Below are 18,465 nucleotides of genomic sequence, written 5' to 3'. Positions count from 1 at the left end.
CTCAAAATAAATATTTATTCCCGTGTGATAAGTTGTAATGGCCTATCTATTCTTCTATTATCTATGGTCACAGCACAGACTTCAATACTACTATACTATTATATTTTATTATATTTTTTTTATCTTCTTTATTATTGTTTTCTTTATTAGACTCTATACTAAGATAAAAGTCTGTGAGTCAGTCACCGAATAAAAGTAGTGCACGCACTACGCACTAGTACCAACTATTATATTGATACATTGAGATCGGGTTGCATAAAGATCAGTGTAAACTTGTTGCTGGCACTGTAACTTATTAATTCTGTTAAGTTTTACTGATCGATAATATTATTAAGGTGTTTCATAAAGAAAAGTTAATTTTATTGATAGTTGTGGTTACCATAGACTTATAAGTTTATGGTGGTTACCAAATAAATTAAACAGCATTTTATGTAATAAATAGTGATAATGAAAATAATATTAACTTATTGATACCAAATAAACATATTTTATAAATTTAAAATTATAATATTATAATAAACATAATACATCATAATACATAATCCTATGAATAAACCGTGATCCATTAAGGGATTTGATCTATCATGAAAAAACTCGTGGTCTAAGAAAAAATTTAACGATTTGTTTAACAAAATCATCATCGCTGGACGAAGATGACGTAGAAGATTCTATTATTAAATGTTTAAAATTATTATAATTTAAAAAGAAATAAAATGAATTATATAAATGTTGCGGATAAAATTTGTAATTGATAATATCGGTTATCATTAATATATCTGTAAGTTACTGAACCAAAATCGGGTCTGTAGTATACAGATCCAACAATTTGTAACTTATAGAGCCGTTAAGGGGTTCGGTGCTGGTAATTTATTAAGGAGTAAAATTTAGGCAATTAAATTCACATGTTGTATCGGCGGCGCACCAACCGTGCATAAATGTGAGTGTGTAAATCGATATTAGTGTGCGTGAGCTATAATAAGATAAAATTAGATAATTACACTGGCTATGCGTTATCGGATGTGTATCTATTTGTATGTTATACGTCTTATTAGTTCATGCGTTATCGTTTTATAGAATTACTTTTATGAATTATGTTTATTATTATTATTATTATTATTATTATTATCAACTGGAGTTCACAATAATTGATGAAGTCTCTTACTTTCTACGATCGACTCTTATTCACAATCCAATATTACGTATTATATGACGAATTGTGTGTTTTTTTATTTTGTCGCAAATAATACAAGATATGGCAAACAAAAAAATAAAAATATTCAAATAAAAAAAAGAGTGTAACAACTTATCAAAAGATAAAAGGACGGAAACATATGAGGTAAGTACTATATGTATAAAAAATAGAATATGGCTACTAATATAGTAATATACTATACAGTGGTTAGTGAATTGTATTCTAAATAAATTAATACATTAATTATACGTAAAAATGTTCATGAAATATTAATTATTTCTTTTAATTACCTATGTTTAGTTTTGGTTTAAAAAATTAATTTATGATTATCATCCATAAAAAAAGATGATCTTTCATGCTTTTCTTCAGTCGAATAATCAATAATGCATTTAAGAATGAATCATCAAAAATGGAATTGAAAAATATAATAAGCGAACATTTGTTGACACTTTTTCGAAAGTTAAAGAGTTATTTTCCATCACTTTTAACGATTGAAATACAGTGGGTAGTTTCATTATATGGTCCATGTGGAGAAGAAAATATTAAAAATGCAAATTTAACTTCTACGGAAAAAGAACATTTGTTAGAAATATCATCAAATACAACCTTAAAATCTAAATTTTATACGTCTGAAAATGATTAATTTTGGGTTTCTTTGCAAAACGAATACGCCGGAGTAAGCAAAAAAGCATTGCAAATATTGCTTCCATTCTCAATATCCTACATGTGTAAATCATCGTTTTCGACAGAAATAATGAAAACAAAAAAAAGGTCTACACTTAAAGATATTGAAAGTGAATTACGCGTAATTTTGTCAACCATTCGCCCACGAATCGAAGACTTATGTTCAGTTCGACAATCACAAGTATCGCATTAATTTCTTTTATATACTAATACTGTTGTTTATAATACTTTTTTATTAATACTTCCTTTTACCGTTTAATTTAAGTAAATTTAAAATGTTCGTTTTTTTTTTTTTTTTTTTTAAATGCTTACATATAAATGTATTAATTTATTAAGGTTTGTAAGTTTTACTTTTTTAAAAATGCATTCCTTGTATTAAGAGTGTCACCATTTTTATGGATCAAAATTTGGGTGTCGTTGTACAAAAAAGGTTGAGAACCACTGAATTAGACGACACAAATGTCGACCAGTGACAATGTTTTGTCGCTTAGTTGATAGTGTTTTGAAAATTTGGGCAAAAAAACAATTAATTGTTGAAAGAAAATATTTTTTATGTATTGTAAAATAAGATGTCAGGTAAATGAGACACCTATAAATTGTTTTTTTTAGGAGATGTTCTCTTTCGCTTTAATTCAAACTAAAGATACGGAGTTTTTTGAATACATTTTTCTAGTCCTAAAATATAGCCCCACAGATAATAATACCAAGCAGTGGCGTAGTGATGGGGGGCAAAATTTCACACTAAATAATAATATATATTTTGTAAATATTTGAACCATTTCATATTTTTAACGCAACTATAAATTTGGACCGAATGAAAAGTGAACGAAATTTTTCATTACTTATTCTGTGACGAATTAGGAAATTCCATTTCTTTGAATGATATTTTGTGCATGGATTGTTTATGACTTAAATTAGCGTGAATGAATTCTATTACATATATATATATATATATATATTAAGTTCAATATTGTTTATTACATCCCTTTAAAAAAGTACGTGATGCTTTGATAATTCAAAGAAAATTTTATTCATGGATCTTCAGTTGTTTAGTTCACACTGTTTCGTAATCGTGATTTTTATGCAAATAAGTGCGTGTAGTAGTTATGAAATTATTGGATAGCTTTGTGAAAATTTGAATTTTCCGCTACGTTCGCCTGCATTCAACTGTGTGAGTATTAAATATTACCCAGGGTTCCGAATAAATATTTACGGTTTTCAGATTTTTGCCTATAGATAGATGTGGTGTAAAATATACCTAGTTTTTGAAATGTTCGATAGTTTCTTTTGTAACTCTAACTTTTATCATTACAATTTTTTATTATTTTAGCATCAAAAATGAAAATAATAAAAGAAATTGGGACGGAATAAGATAGTTATAATAAGTATAAGTATTTATAGTAGGTTCTATTACCTATTTAAAATTAGGGTTCACCTCGACGATCGCATGATTAAATAATACCTTTGTACTTAGGCGCAACTAAGGTAAAATATCCTATCAAAACTTAAAATAATCTGTAAATCACCCCTACTCTTTTATACCATGTTAATACAGATATTTTAGTTGTAGGTATTCAAGATCTTAATTGAGGCGTTTTCCGAAATATGAATGCATGACTTCGGTACGATAAAAACAAAATTTATACATTTTTACTTGTGTATATCTATAAGGTAGAAATTTGTAATTCGAAAAACCCCTGGATCAAGATCTAGAAAAAGTGTAATGAAATTTTAAGATTTTTACAGAATTGAAATCGAATCAGGCAGTCTCACAATTTAATCACAGCCTAAGGATTAAAAACGATATTTTTCAATCAGTTTAACCACCTTAATATAGTAAATGATGGTCCAACAGTTTGAAACTAAGAATAAAACGATTAAAAAATTTAAATGTTATGAATTTGCAATTCATTTATTTTAGAGATATGAGTCTAAAAACAGAGCAGATATCATCAGCAAATGGCAGAATTAGGTTTAAAGGAAATAATGAAAAATCTTATATTTTGATTCATACTAATCACATATTATATTCTACTCCAATAATTGCTCAATTAAGATTTGTACCACATGAATACACAAATAAAATTTTTTTTTTTTTATACATTTATGAATAATGTAATTTGATATTTTTTTTTAAAACATGAATATTTGACAATTATAATTAGTTATTTTAATAATAAAAAGCAAAAATATTTTCTCAAGAAATATAATAAAAATTGTTCAACTATTCTCTATTAGCCCTTACAGACCGACAAGACACAATTGGGAGATTCGGCTTTTTTTTTTCATTATTATTTTTTCTATTTTGTTCAGAACGATCTCATATGATTTTAAAGGTTATGTTTTATCATGTTTATTTTTTAATAATACATTAGGTATATGTAGGAATGTTTAATCAAATTGATTAAACAATTAAAAAAATGTTTTCGGTCTGTAAAGGATAGGTAAACAAAACATTACATTTAAATGATGTTTTCCAATTTTAAACAAATTTACGCTCTATACATTATAAAGCATAGTTATGCAATTTTTAAACATAATAATAAAGAATTACTATTTAAAGTTAATTAAATATTTGATTTAAAAATCTCTAGAAAAATATACTTTTATTTTGAATAAGTATGTACACAAAACATCAGTATAAATAATAATAAATAATTAATACCAAATTCATATAATTCATGACTCGACTAGATGAGTAACCATATTAAACGAAAAACAAAGTAAGCCTTAAATAATTATTATTGTACATTGTGTACATAATAAATAGTCAACATAAACTAAAAACAAAACTATACAAATATTTTATAACTTTAAAATAATGCAAAAGTTAATCAACCAAAGCCTAACACATTATTAATATAAATATAAGCATTTGAGAAAAATTTGTGATAGTAAATATCACTGTCTTATTATTTAAAATATAATTTATTCATTTGATTCATATTTTTATGGCATGTTAATAAATCACATATTTTTTCACTATTAATAGACTATGATTTGATTTTAACACCAAAAGATAAATACATATAAGAGTATAATTTTGATTAAATAATAGTTCGATTCCAAAATAAAAATAGTTAAACACATGAGTAAAGTTCTTGCTGGTTTAGTTAATAATAAAATAAAAAAAAAATAAAAAAGGTTTATAAATAAATAAATAAAAATTGAAATAATACTTTTTTTTTTTTTACAAAATTACAAATTTGATTTTTGGTTATTTAAATTACAGTTTATTGACCTCCTATCATTTAACTAAGCATACGCATTATGATAATACTTTTTAAAAAGTACAAGAATTCAATTTGAGATCAATGTTTTACTTATCACACTTCAGATGGTCCCAAAATAGACGAATTACCAATGGATACAACCATTTTGGGTAACGATAACTTAGGATGTTGAGGACTAGTTTTAGAAAATAACACATTGTTAGTTTCACCAAACATTTTACGAAAACTGCAAAAAAATAAAAATAAAATAATAAAATAGCTGTACCCTGTATCAATTATAGCTAGAATAGAATATAGTATGATACACTTACAGTTTACGAATACCAGACTCTGATCGTTTCCATGGTGCATCATCTGGTTCTAAGGGTAAAGGTCCTTGAACAGGGCCTTCTTCCTGTTCATCATCAGATCTTAACAAAATACAATTATTACATAAATCATACCATTTTAATAAAAAATATAGAATAAACATTTTTAAATTTAAAAACTCGCATACTTGACAATATGAAACAATTTTTATGTAAACATTAGCTTTCTTTTGTAGGTTGAAATGGTTTTTCAGTTTTTATACAGTCAATAAGTTTCGTTTTTATTGTAGTTGAGTTTGTAGTAGTTGATTTAGTCTTTAAGAAAATAAAATTATTTAATGATCTACTGCCGTGCATTAATAGCGGAATGAAAATATTTTACAACAGCAATAATTATAAAAGAGCAACTCATAAAAGACCATGTAAGCGTTTCATTGCTTATAAGTCATTATAAGTTATTATGAAAGGGTTATCAACAGTATGCAACCATGTGTAATATATTTGAAACTTACCTGCATGGGGATGTTCCATCTGGTGGACTTTCTGAGGTGATGACAGACACTTGCGTGTCTTCCTTATCGATCGGAGGGGTGTTAAAAATTTTCCTGTGACTGACTGTTCTAGTGCATTGTCGTAAGATAATTCTTCGTATCCGCGTTTCTTGGATTTGATCTCGTGCCTGGCTAATGTAGAAGTTTACATGCACAAGTGGTAGATTTGTGGTAAACCAAGCAAATTGTAAGCATACAATGTACCAAGCGTGCAAATGGAAAATAAAATAGTGCTAATTTAGTAGGATATAACTTAGTTTTTTTGTTGGTTGAATTTATTGGTAAAGGTAGTTAGTTAAAAATTAAAGAATTTAAGTAAATAAATAACTATATTTTTTTCAATATAAGAAAATGTTAAAGCGGAATATTTTAAAAGCAATTTTATCAATAAAATTGATATTTAATTTAACGTACGATTCAGTCAACTGTTCTACTGGTCTATATTGTGAGAGTTCATCTTCAAGTTCATTGACACGAGTTTTTAATTCATTACGTTCAGTTAAAATATCTTTCAATTCATTAGTCGTAAATTTTGGTCTATCTGGATCATCTAAATCATATATGGCTTTGTTTTTTAAATCTGGCACATCATCCTAAATAAAAAATTAACCAATTAACCAGAGTTAGATACGTACAATGCATATAAAATTGTTTGTTACTAACCCTATACTTCGAGAGATCTTCGTTTTCTTTTTGAGCCATTCCAAACCTTTGTCTAAGTGAAATAAACTCCTTTTGCTGCTTCTGTAGTTGAGAAAGAATATCAGCTCTTTCTTCAACCAAAGAACGACATTGTGTCTGAACGAAACGATGTTTACGCCGTAAATCTTTTAAAGTAGTTTGCAGTCTTTCCATTTGAACAGTCAACTATAAATAATTTTAATTGGTATAGAATTATTTAACAGTGTATAAATAACAAATTATTGAAATTTTAATTTACAGAATCAACTTCATTGCTTTTTGAATTTAATTGATGTTCATAGCTTCTAATATTATCACGCATATGATCAACAGTATGGCGCAAACGTTGAAGAGCTACAGTATCAACATCAGGACTTAAAACTTGAGCTAAAACAAAATTACTTAATTTTCAGTTTATTACCAATATTAAAACAACAAATGTTTTAAATAATACATTTTTGGTCATAAATCTTATCCTTTTCAGCGGCTTGTAAGGACTCTGTCAATTTACGGTTATCATCTTGAAGTCTAGAAACTGTATCCAACAATTCATTATAGTCTTCACGCCATTTATCTTCAATTTGTTCCATTTCCTATAAGATAACAGTAACTGTTAATAATGTTATTAACAGTTTAAATCATAGATCCCTATACTAAACATAAATTATAGAAAAAATAAGCCTTATATAAATATTGTCTTTGCTGTAAATTGAATGAGTATTATAAATAAAAACAAACCCAATTAGTATTTTATTTATTTAGTAAAATAAAGAAATAATTTATGTTCACAGTAAAATTGTCAAAGACAAAGTTAATTCAGTACATAAAAACAATGTATAATATATATAATTGATCAGAACTCTTAAAGTTGAACTGCTAGATCAGACCAGTATAGGCATATATAACAAGGTACATCTTAGTTGTTTCACAGATTATTAAATAAAAAAAAATATGACAATAGCAAAAAGTACCTTTTCATATTTAATCCTATCTTCAGATCGTTCCTGTTTATCCATTTCAAGTTGTTGTATTGTTGACCGTAAATCGTCCACTGTAGTGTTCTCACGTTCGTTCTTCATAGCTAACATTTCCATCTGTTCTAGGGCAGTGACTACCTTAGGCATTAGACCTGTAATGGCATCTGTACCGTAAGCGTCTATGATGGATTCAAACTCGCGGCCGATGTCTTGCGCGATGTCATAGACGTCAATAACAGACAGTGAGCAACACTTGTAGTTTTCCATTTTTGATGAGCCGACGAAGTGCAAGAGCATTTGAGGAATCTAGTACTAACAATGACAATCGTTGTTTAGTGTTTACTACTATTTTGGTTTACGGACAAACCCAGGGGCAATAAAATCAGTTCGAAAATAGATGTATATGATGTTCGAATATATTAAGAATGTTTAAATGCGGGTCGAACAGAAATGTTTGGAAAGTATTGACTTTTATGTGATTGTACGGTCGTGTAATCAATGGACCTGTTGACCTTTAGAAACGGCTGAACGTAAGATAAGGACAAGTCTTTTGAGCGGTTCACAAGTTTACAGGCAGCCGCTAATTTCTGTTTAATAGACTATAAAAGCCATGATATGATATAAATCTATGATTAAAGTACTCTTTACCAGGCTGTTGACCAAACGGATACTATCGAACGATTATCATTTATCATATCGTTTATTATTATTGGTCACGCGTAATCAGTACGAAACAATTATTTTATTACGTCTTTTGCTTTAACCATGGTGTACACCATAAAGTATACCTTGTCTTACGTTGAGAAAACTCAAAATGACGTAAAGCAGCGTTTACTCCAGTGGCATATATAGGAGGCCTAGTGGTCTACATCACCCCACCCCCACCAGAAATATTTTAAAAAACTTAAAAATTAATTTAAACGTATGTTATATTTTAATGGTGTTTTATGCTTATTTAGAATTTGCGTCCAATGTCAAATCGTTTTGGGACATTCTATAATTGAAATGTAGTTAAGTACCTACTGTGTCTTGTTAATTATTCTTAGATAGCAATGATAATTTAACTCTGTCCATACTAGCCCCTCCCGAAAATATTTTCTGTATACGCCACTGGTTTACACGGTTCACTTTTGATGATTTAACGTGGATGAATCGCTCAAAGTAAATAAAAGTTCGATTCGAACATCGTTCAATGAGGGTGATTACTTCTGATGATTTAATTAATTACATTGTTCACTTAGGATGATTCATCCGAAATGATCGTCAAAAGTGAACTGTGTAAACGCAGCTTAACTCAAAAGAATGCTTAGTTTCCCTTACTATTTGGACGCGTAAGTTGGCAACACCATATGATGACGTGGTAACACTGATACCGACCACCGGACTAGCCATGTACCGATTACTATAGCCATTGCTTCGTTTGTCATCAAATACTCGTTCATTTCGTTGGACGTGGCCTTCGCTGGTTGTCGCGTTCGTCCATTTTTTCTACGTTTTAAAATTTTTTTATCTGGTTTGATCCTTTGACAATTCTATCATGGTAAGTACTTGTCTCGTCTAACTATTTACTCGACCCGTTCTTTAGCATTATTTACATTGATTAATTTTTAACGACCACATTTATCGACTGCGTACGGTGTTCATGTCTGTTGTCATGTCTTGTTTCATGGCACATTTACCATGTTGTACACGTGTATTTACTAATGAACACCTTACTTCTTTGCAAAAATAATTGCTATGTAACGTCCCGCCATTGGTCTTGAGTGAGTGCCATGCTCGCCTCGTTTTTTTATCATTATTTATTATTTAATAATCATGTACGATTGAAACCAACACCAAATTATTTAAATTAAAATATTTTACAAATTTAATTATAAACATTTTTCTTGATAACAAATATTACAAACAATATAAATTAACAACTACATTATTAAAAAACCTTTTGTTCATATAATCTTTCAAATAATATTAACTTAAGTATTTTCGTTTTGTTCTTTATGATTTGTGTGTTTTAAATTCACAGTTATAATATATTGCAATCTCGTTAAAAAGTAAACACTTTGATTATACTGAAATCGAAAATATCATGTGTTCTAACTTGTAATATAATAATGGTCGTCAATTAAACTCTTATTAGTAATTTTTTATTAAATATTCAATTATATGCACATTGTAATGTTCCTGGGGTCTGAAATGGTCAAACACGTTTTTTTCGTGTGTTTAATAAAATATTCCAAGTAACGTAGTTCATCTTCTATTTAAATTTTTGTCTTATTAGTAGCAGTTATGGGAATTATTGGATTATTTTAAACAATCGAATGATTTTGACAATCCAAACTCCGAATATTATTGATGGTTAGAGATTTTTATTTTTGAACCAATAGTGCTGGAGGTGTATAGCTTATTAACTTAATTGCTTCACTGTCCACTGAAATATTAATCATATCCAATTGATCGGATTATTTGAATAAGTCCTGTGATATTATCTTAAAAAGTACTGAATTAAATATTTACCATGATAATTTTTTTATTTCTACTACTGATTATGCTATTCAATTTTTTTTATTTATTCGATTACTCCTATTGAAGGTGTAAATGTAAAATGTAATGTCCTGCTGTTAAGGACATACATAAATGTAGGTACTTACAACTACCAGTACATAGGAGAATCACATAAATAGTAGAAATTGGTGAACAATTTAGAAAGGAATGATTAAGACTTTTTGGTAACACGAATATGAGCTGTCGGGCTACATTTCAAAGTCATATATAAATGCAATTAATAAAAGTGTTTAACAAAATATGAGAAATGTGAGAATAGTAATATTACCGAGGTCGACCTTTTAAATTACAATTTAGCACCTCAGGATAGTAACAATAGTTAAAAATAACTTATTACATTGAAATGTGCCATGGCCAATTCCTACAAGACCTAAGTACATAAGGGGGTTGGGAATAGACCAGTATTCAGGTGTGTTTAAGATATGTTTTAGTGAGCACCTCCACGCTAATTTATTTGTTTATTTAATTAAATAATTTGTTAGAAATATTTCAATAAACAGTTTAACTTAGTTTGAATATTTTATCTGGAATATTCCTAAATCATTACCATCTTTACTATTGAACGATGGCACGCAACATCGCTCATTTTAGGGAAATATCACATAGTAACTAATTTTAATGATTACATGGTTTGATTTCACAAATTAACTATTTCTTTTGTCACTACTAGTTGAGTCTACCATTGACCTATAAACAATATATGCAGGGATGCTATGCTACTTGGAATTATCAGGAGAATTTTTAATTTGCCAGTGAAATCAGAAATAAGGAAAAATGTTGGAAAAATATTTAAATATAAAATAATATGGTTATTGATATATATATATAGATAGCTATATACCAAACTATTCATTATTTAGCTTTATGTATTCATAATTATTATTACATCAATAAATTGTTTACATTTATTGAAAATTAGGTGGTTTTTAAGCTCTCCTGAAAAATAAGGTTTTTGCAGATACGGTTGTACTTGTTGTTAGGGTAGTTTTATTATAAAATTTTCCTACTATGAATATTTAAAATTAATCAGTGATTAATAAAATAAAGGTAACAAATCTTAATTTACTATTATCACAGCTATAGTGTTATAAAAATAAATTCTTGTAATAAAAATGCATTTAGTATCTTTAAAGAAATGTTCTGGAAAATCGAAATTTTGAAATCTAAATTTTATAGCAACTCAGATATGTTATTTATATGGTTTACTTTACTATTGGTTCTACAAATAATCAATTAAAAGGTCTATTATTAATTATTAAGAGTATGTATTAATAATAATAATAATTACACATATCTGATACATACATTGCAAACTGCTGATTTTGGATTTTGGATACATAAATGTTATAGAAATAGTATAAATTTAATACCATTTTACAATTCACAGTGAACACAATACTATAAGATTATTATTATTATTTTTTTTTAATTAACTTGTCCATGAACTTTTGATTCCCTTTACCACGTTAGATGCATAGTCTTAGTTAATTTTTAATTTATTTTTTTGTGGTTTGCTTATTTTACATGTGGTTATTATTTATTTAGTCTCATCGTAAATTCAGTGCCCCTCGTCATGGTTCTATGGGTTTCTACCCAAAGAAGCGTGCACGTCGTCATCGTGGTAGAGTGAAGTCTTTCCCCAAAGATGATCCAAGCAAACCTATCCATTTAACCGCTTTTATTGCTTACAAAGCTGGTATGACCCATGTTGTTCGTGAAGCTGATCGTCCTGGATCAAGTAAGTTTGCTTGTCTTTTTTCTTTGTTTTGTTTTTTTCTTAACTGACTTTATATGCCCATAGAACTTAACAAAAAGGAAATTGTGGAGCCTGTTACCATTTTAGAAACTCCACCAATGATAATTGTTGGGGTTGTTGGTTATGTTGAAACTCCATATGGTCTTAAACCATTGAAGACTGTATTTGCTGAACATCTATCTGAAGATTGTCGTAGACGTTTCTACAAAAACTGGTATGTTGTTTATTTATAGTGTTAATTAAAATAGCCAGTGATGATTTAGTTTAAAAATGTTTACAGTTAGATTACTGATTACTATGATGCCACTTTACTAGGGCGGTCTGAGGCTTAATTTACTAATATTTTATACACCCAGATTGATGATTTTTTAATCTCTTTGTATGAATTTTAACTACTTATCTCTCCTCTCCGTTAGCGGATGAGAGTTAAAACTTATTGCTGATGATTTCAATTCATTTGAAATGCGGCTAGAAGAGGTAGTTGTGTCTCCTCTCTAGACTTGTCTACGATGAGACCACTCTTCATTTATGAGTTCTGCCTTTAGGTACAAATCTAAGAAGAAGGCTTTTGTCAAGTACTCCAGGAAGTGGCAAGATGAAAATGGCAAGAAACAAATCGCTAAAGATCTTGCTAAAATTGCTAAATACTCCAAAGTTGTCCGTGTCATTGCTCACACTCAGGTAATGGGATTTTTTCATTCTCAGTTTTACCAATGATGATTTTAGTTATACAGTTAGACACTGAATTTATTTGATGTCAATCCCTAGGGCGGTCTGAGGTTTATTAAATTGCTATTAATGTTTTTAAATTTTTAAAAAGTTTTCAATTGTTAATTTACTTCTCTATAGATGAAACTATTGAAGAAACGCCAGAAGAAAGCCCATATTATGGAAATTCAAGTAAATGGTGGAACTATTGCTGAAAAAGTACAATGGGCTAAAGAACATTTTGAAATGCCTGTACCAGTATCTCACGTTTTTGCCCCAGATGAGATGATTGATTGTATTGGTGTTACAAAGGGTCGTGGATATAAAGGTCTGTGTTTATAATCTGTAAGTTATAGAATTTAATATTAACATTTAAAAACTATTTTCAGGTGTTACATCTCGTTGGCATACAAAGAAATTGCCCCGTAAGACACATAAGGGTTTACGAAAAGTTGCCTGTATTGGAGCGTGGCATCCTAGTCGTGTTCAGTTCACTGTTGCGCGTGCCGGTCAAAAAGGTTACCATCACCGTACAGAAATCAATAAGAAGATTTATCGTATTGGACTTGGTTGTCGTATGAAGGATGGAAAGGTAGTTATATATATTTTTTTTTTATTGAGAATAAAGAATTTTAACATTCATTGATGGATTACCTTTGGTAATCAAACGGTGAAAGGGTTATGTTTTATCATGACGTATATACCGTTCCATCATAAATTATTTTAGCCTGCCTTACTTTTAGTTCGGATTTGTGGTTGAAGTTGGGCATTATTCCGTAACATGTAAGAGCCCATCGGGCAATGACTTACTAGTAGACCATGCCTGGCACATTTTTTCTGTTTATATTGCAGTCTTGGATTGAATGATGATAATACATAATGTTTGCATTCTTGATTATTGTGAAGATATTTATATGCTGCCTTCCTACTGACAAACCAAGACTAAAACTTAAATTATGTGTTTAAAATTATATTTTGATGAAATAGTTTAACTATTTAGATAGGATAAGGATCTTGTATCAATCGAGATGTATAGGCTATCACATCATAGATCAATTTGACCCTCTAATCCTTGTGGTTAAGATTGGTGTTGAAAGTAGGCATTATTCCGTAACGTGCAAGAGTCCATCGGGCAGTGACTTGCTAGTAGACCATGCCTGGTATATTTTGTCAACTTATTTTGAATTTTATGATAATACATGATATTTGCATACTCGATATTTATGAAGATATCCCATGCTGCCTTTCTAAATATTTAACTTTTATATATATATATATATACATTAATATAGGGTATTTTTATTAATTACATTCAATGAGTTGTCAATTTTATTTTGAATGTTTTTTTTTTCTAGATTATTAAGAACAATGCATCAACCGAGTATGATCTAACAGTAAAGACCATTACTCCCATGGGTGGTTTCCCTCATTATGGTGAAGTTAATAATGACTTCATTATGATTAAGGGATGCTGTGTTGGTCCAAAGAAACGAGTTATCACTCTTCGTAAAGTAAGTTTATGTATTTGTGAAATAGATTTATGTTGTTTAGAAAAACCAATGATGAAAAACCAGAGCCAATCCTACGAATGTCTGTGAACTAATCGCTTGATCCCAATTTAACTCTGAGGTTTTTACATTAAACTATGCTATAATTTGATTATTGTCGTTTTCGAAATGACATTTTTTTTTCTTAAATGTAAATTTTATTAAAGAAATGTGTTAATTTATGAAAAAAATTTTTTATTAGAGTCACTCTTTTAAATGATTTACAAACAAGTCTTTTATTGCATTGATAGGACTGAAGTCTTGTGATTGTATTTTGTATGATGTTTAAAGTTGTGACCAATGATGTATAACAAACTAGAGCCATTAAATTCATGACACTCAATGATTGTTATGTTATACGCATTGATAGGACTGAGGTCATTGGTGATCTTTACATCTAATTAAACATTACTTAACATAGATTTACATTTTACTATTACATGAAATATAAATATTTTATTTGACAATTAATTTAATTTTTAGTCATTGTTGGTACACACAAAACGTGCTGCTTTGGAAAGCATCAACTTGAAATTCATCGATACCTCTTCCAAGTTTGGTCATGGACGTTTCCAGACTGTTGCCGACAAGGCTGCATTCATGGGTCCATTGAAGAAAGACAGGATTCGTGAAGAAGAAAATGCTACAGCGGCAGTGAAATAATTATAAATTGTAGGTTTTGACAATTTGTAAAAAAATTAAAATCCTAATCTGGAATATTTTTGTTTTTTATCTTATCCTCTACTTGAACATTTATTTTTTAAAAGGACATTTACAATTTGTATACATAAGAAAACAATTAGTTAATATGATGACATTAGAAATGGAGTTTGAAGGAAGGGAGCGTCTAGTGATCCTACTTCTAAATTATAAACTTGGAGGAGGTAAATCGTTCAATATTTAGTAGGTACCAAGTATTATTGATAAATTGCACAGCCATTTACGTAGTAAGCTGACGGATAGGTTTATCAAGTATTGTGCTAGAATTTAAATATGCGCGGCGTGTGAATGTGGGAAACGTCTTTGAGACTAATGAGGATATTAGTGGAATGAAGCCTGTGAAGGAGGATCATTGGTCGAGGTTTTCCTACCAAAAGCCGTCAATATTATCGATACCGAAATGGATGTTTTCAACGGGCTCTTAATAAAAACCTTGTATTTATATTTCTGGGACGTTTAAAGCAGAAGTTTAGATGTAGATTTAAGAAAATATTTGTTTTTATTAAATCTTTGTTTGGTATTAGAATTTTCTAAAATAAAAATATTACGTAAATGTACTATTGTAGTAGTATACATAAACACATATATATATGATACAAATACACGATTGTCAATTATAAGTCAGAACCTTGGACGGTTAAAATGCAAGGAAACAATGTATCGTAAACAGAGGAACGTAAAATGTGTTAAACAATACACATCACCAGAAACGATAATGTAAACACGAGCACATGTGGTAGTCATTGAAACGCGGCCGTGGCACAGGACTGCGCCGTCGGTTCCTGATCGGCGACATCAAAATGTGGGCTTTTGATAACGTGTATTTGCCTGTGCGACCGCATCAGGTGATTGTTGCCGTACCGCTTACTGCATACGTCACAGCGAATAGTGCGTACTGGGTCGACACCGTCACCGCTTCCCGTTTTGCACGCGACCACTTCGGACCAGATGTGCGCGGCGTCCACGTGCCGCACTAGCGACCGAACGTCGCCCGCGTACCGGCCGCACAACACGGCTCTAGCACCCGGATGTTCTTTGGAAACGTGTTTGTTGAAGGCCGTAGAGTTCGCACGTGTATTGTACCTGTCCGTCATCGCACGCGGCGTGGTGCGGCCAACGACAAGAAGCGCCTGCCGCAGCCGTCCTCGGCGCACTGTAGCCTCATGTCGTCACCGTGCGCGTCGTGCATGTGTTTTCAAAGCTCCTCCCTGTCAGGGCTGCACTCAAAACATTGCTCGCACACCTCGATTCCAGTCCTTGTGCCTATCGTCCCGTGCCCGGACCGCATCACTGGCACCACAGCATCGCCGGCCACCGCGACCACAGCCACTCCTGCGGCGGGATCTGCAGGACGGGCGCGGAACTGGTAAGCCATGAAGTGATCCACCACTGGCATCGGATCACGGCTCAAGAAATCCAACTGCAAGACGATAGAACGCGAGTTATAATAATACCGTACTGCGCTGTGGCGTGGTCAGGTGCTTTTTATAAAATACGTCCAGGCGACGGGGATGAAATTTGCTGTTTACATTGTTATACCTGTTGGTCTAATTGTAATACCTACAGGTGATTAAGTAAAATAAGTGATAATGACATTATCATATCTTGAATGTGTTTTCAAGTAAAATGTTTAGTTGTTTTTAATTTTCAAAACAATATAGGTATCAAAATCCCTTTTAAAGTTTTCCGAAAATATACATATATTAAAATTGTTACTAACCATTTTTTAACATTTATAATATTTTTAAACATATATTGTACTAGTTATATGAATATTAACTTCACATTTTTGTTACAACCCTAGATAATGATTATTATAATCAGGCCTTGGGATTTGTAGTATTTGCTTATTTTTATGGTTTGATATAAAATGTAATAGAGTGATATGGAAGTATGTTATAACAATTGAAAGTGCTTTTTTTGAAGATTTTTTTTAAAAAAAAATATTTATTTTTTATTTTTTTGCATATCTTTACTTAATTATAAACGATGACGTACGCCACTGACCTAACTCACATTTTTTTTATTTTTTTCAATAATTAGCGTTTACATTTCATTTTTCAAAAAATTCATCGGAAAATTCATAAGAAATAAGGTAGTCTCGAAAATCAAAGTTAGACTTTTTTTTTTTTTATAGTATAAAGATTCATTTATTTTTTTATTTTTTAATTTAATTATAATATGGACTTTGTTTTAATATTTTTATAATCTTTAATTATATATCCAGCACAATTAAAAATATATCTACTACTTTATCATGTTCATGCAAAAAGAAAATTTAGAAATTGTTGCTAATTTTTTCCTATTTTGGGTAATTTTTTTTATTGAATATTTTTGTTTAAAAGTTTGTTAAATGCTATAAGATAAGTCCCGAACCCTGATTATACATATAATTTATAAGATCTTAGTACGTGGTATATATATTATATAAATTATATACAGAGTGTTCGGTATCCTTAAAGTCACCAATATGTTAAATGTAGTAATTATTGCGGGTCATACAACACTGTATACAAGTACATTTCATAGACGAATATTTAGTTGCATCTAGGAGGGGCTTTAGGGGAGTATGAAAATTTATAAAGTCGTTTAGAACCGTAGAGAAATTTCAATTCGTTGATTGTTAAGTTCTGATTCTAAGGGAGGAGAGGGTTATCCCTACCAATATTCGTCTATGATAAACTTAAATCGTATTTATAAAATTAAAATGTTGAGTATATTGTAAAGTATATTACTATGTATAAATAATCCATTTTAATAATGGAGTTGTTCAAACAAAAGTCTTGATTGAAAAGGTAAAATCGTAAGATTTTAACAGTAAATCAGGGAAATAGATGTTCGCTCAATAATATATTGATGGGGAGTGAAGAGTATTAGCAAAAAATACTTTCTAACAAATTTTTTTTTATACGTTACCAAGGAGATAAATATTACTTACTAATATTATAGTAGCCACGATACTTTCTTTAACGCCCAAACGAACTATTGAAATTAAATTACATTACCAATATAATTATAATCGTATGAAATGGTGGTAGTAAGAAGACACCGATTCTAAGCCCTTACCATATTCGCTTACTCAATAATAATTTAAAATGTTCCTTCAATCAAGCCCAAATTAAGTCCTTCAAAGACCATAGTTAAGTCATTAATACATGGTTGTAGGTTCCCAAAAAAGAAAACAATTTTTTAATATTTTAAAACAAATTTAAACCTTTTTAATTAAGTATAATAAAAAAATTGCAAACATACTATAATTTATTATAATACAAATATCTACAAATTAAATAAAATTAATATTTTATGTAAAAGTATTTTTTCTTGCTTTTTGTATAGCAAATGCTTTTAAGATTTTATTTTAAATACAGTGATAAAGAAATATATCCTCATTCCCCATCAACACAAATCTGGCCATGTGCTCAAATTACTGTGTCCATGTTGGTAAACATGGTAGGTGGGTGATTGGCCCCAACACCCATTATTTCAAATAAGAAAAAAATAAAAATATTTTTTTTAGATACTATAAAAAGTACAAATTACCACTCA

The 18,465-nt window shown here is 29.7% G+C and overlaps 2 protein-coding genes and 1 non-coding gene across 8 annotated transcripts; 2 read left to right on the top strand and 1 right to left on the bottom strand.

Moving 5' to 3' along the window:
• Window positions 1-5,050: 5,050 nt before the first annotated feature.
• Window positions 5,051-8,370, bottom strand: LOC112680490 (RILP-like protein homolog). Of its 6 annotated transcripts, none has more exons than XM_025550589.1 (8): window positions 7,621-8,363; window positions 7,104-7,242; window positions 6,909-7,036; window positions 6,632-6,835; window positions 6,383-6,561; window positions 5,930-6,100; window positions 5,421-5,519; window positions 5,051-5,335 (listed from the first exon to the last, which is right to left on the bottom strand). In XM_025550589.1, the coding sequence occupies exons 1-8, from the start codon at window positions 7,921-7,923 to the stop codon at window positions 5,203-5,205; spliced, it is 1,356 nt and encodes a 451-aa protein (XP_025406374.1). In that variant the 5' UTR covers window positions 7,924-8,363; the 3' UTR covers window positions 5,051-5,202. The 6 variants fall into 6 exon arrangements, 3 of the variants coding, with proteins under 3 accessions (XP_025406374.1, XP_025406375.1, XP_025406376.1); XM_025550591.1 differs by having other exon boundaries at window positions 5,243-5,335; window positions 5,930-6,096; XR_003148313.1 differs by lacking the exon at window positions 5,051-5,335 and adding an exon at window positions 5,606-5,732 and having other exon boundaries at window positions 5,433-5,519; window positions 7,621-8,364.
• Window positions 8,371-9,044: 674 nt separating this feature from the next.
• Window positions 9,045-14,918, top strand: LOC112680489 (60S ribosomal protein L3). The gene is made up of 8 exons (XM_025550588.1): window positions 9,045-9,166; window positions 11,734-11,926; window positions 11,990-12,158; window positions 12,490-12,625; window positions 12,794-12,980; window positions 13,042-13,244; window positions 14,008-14,163; window positions 14,683-14,918. The coding sequence occupies exons 1-8, from the start codon at window positions 9,164-9,166 to the stop codon at window positions 14,860-14,862; spliced, it is 1,227 nt and encodes a 408-aa protein (XP_025406373.1). The 5' UTR covers window positions 9,045-9,163; the 3' UTR covers window positions 14,863-14,918.
• On the top strand, window positions 12,196-12,273 carry LOC112680579. Its single transcript, XR_003148320.1, has one exon. It is a non-coding gene; the product is annotated as a small nucleolar RNA U43 (small nucleolar RNA).
• Window positions 14,919-18,465: the final 3,547 nt, after the last annotated feature.

This window comes from Sipha flava, unplaced genomic scaffold, assembly GCF_003268045.1.
Source record: "Sipha flava isolate LNK unplaced genomic scaffold, YSA_version1 177_pilon_pilon, whole genome shotgun sequence".
NCBI classification, from domain to species: Eukaryota; Metazoa; Arthropoda; class Insecta; order Hemiptera; family Aphididae; genus Sipha; species Sipha flava.
The sequence above is the reverse complement of the archived record's forward strand: the minus strand, read 5'-3'. Positions and strand labels throughout refer to the sequence as shown.

Coding starts and splice junctions, on each gene's coding strand:
- LOC112680490 (XM_025550589.1), bottom strand. CDS start 7,923: ATGCTCTTGCACTTCGTCGGCTCATCAAAAATGGAAAACTACAAGTGT. Junction 5,520..5,929: donor GATGGAACATCCCCATGCAG/GTAAGTTTCAAA, acceptor TATTTTGTTAAG/ATCTGATGATGAACAGGAAG. Junction 5,336..5,420: donor GAGTCTGGTATTCGTAAACT/GTAAGTGTATCA, acceptor ATTTTTTTGCAG/TTTTCGTAAAATGTTTGGTG.
- LOC112680489 (XM_025550588.1), top strand. Junction 13,245..14,007: donor GTCGTATGAAGGATGGAAAG/GTAGTTATATAT, acceptor TTTTTTTTCTAG/ATTATTAAGAACAATGCATC. Junction 14,164..14,682: donor GAGTTATCACTCTTCGTAAA/GTAAGTTTATGT, acceptor TTTAATTTTTAG/TCATTGTTGGTACACACAAA.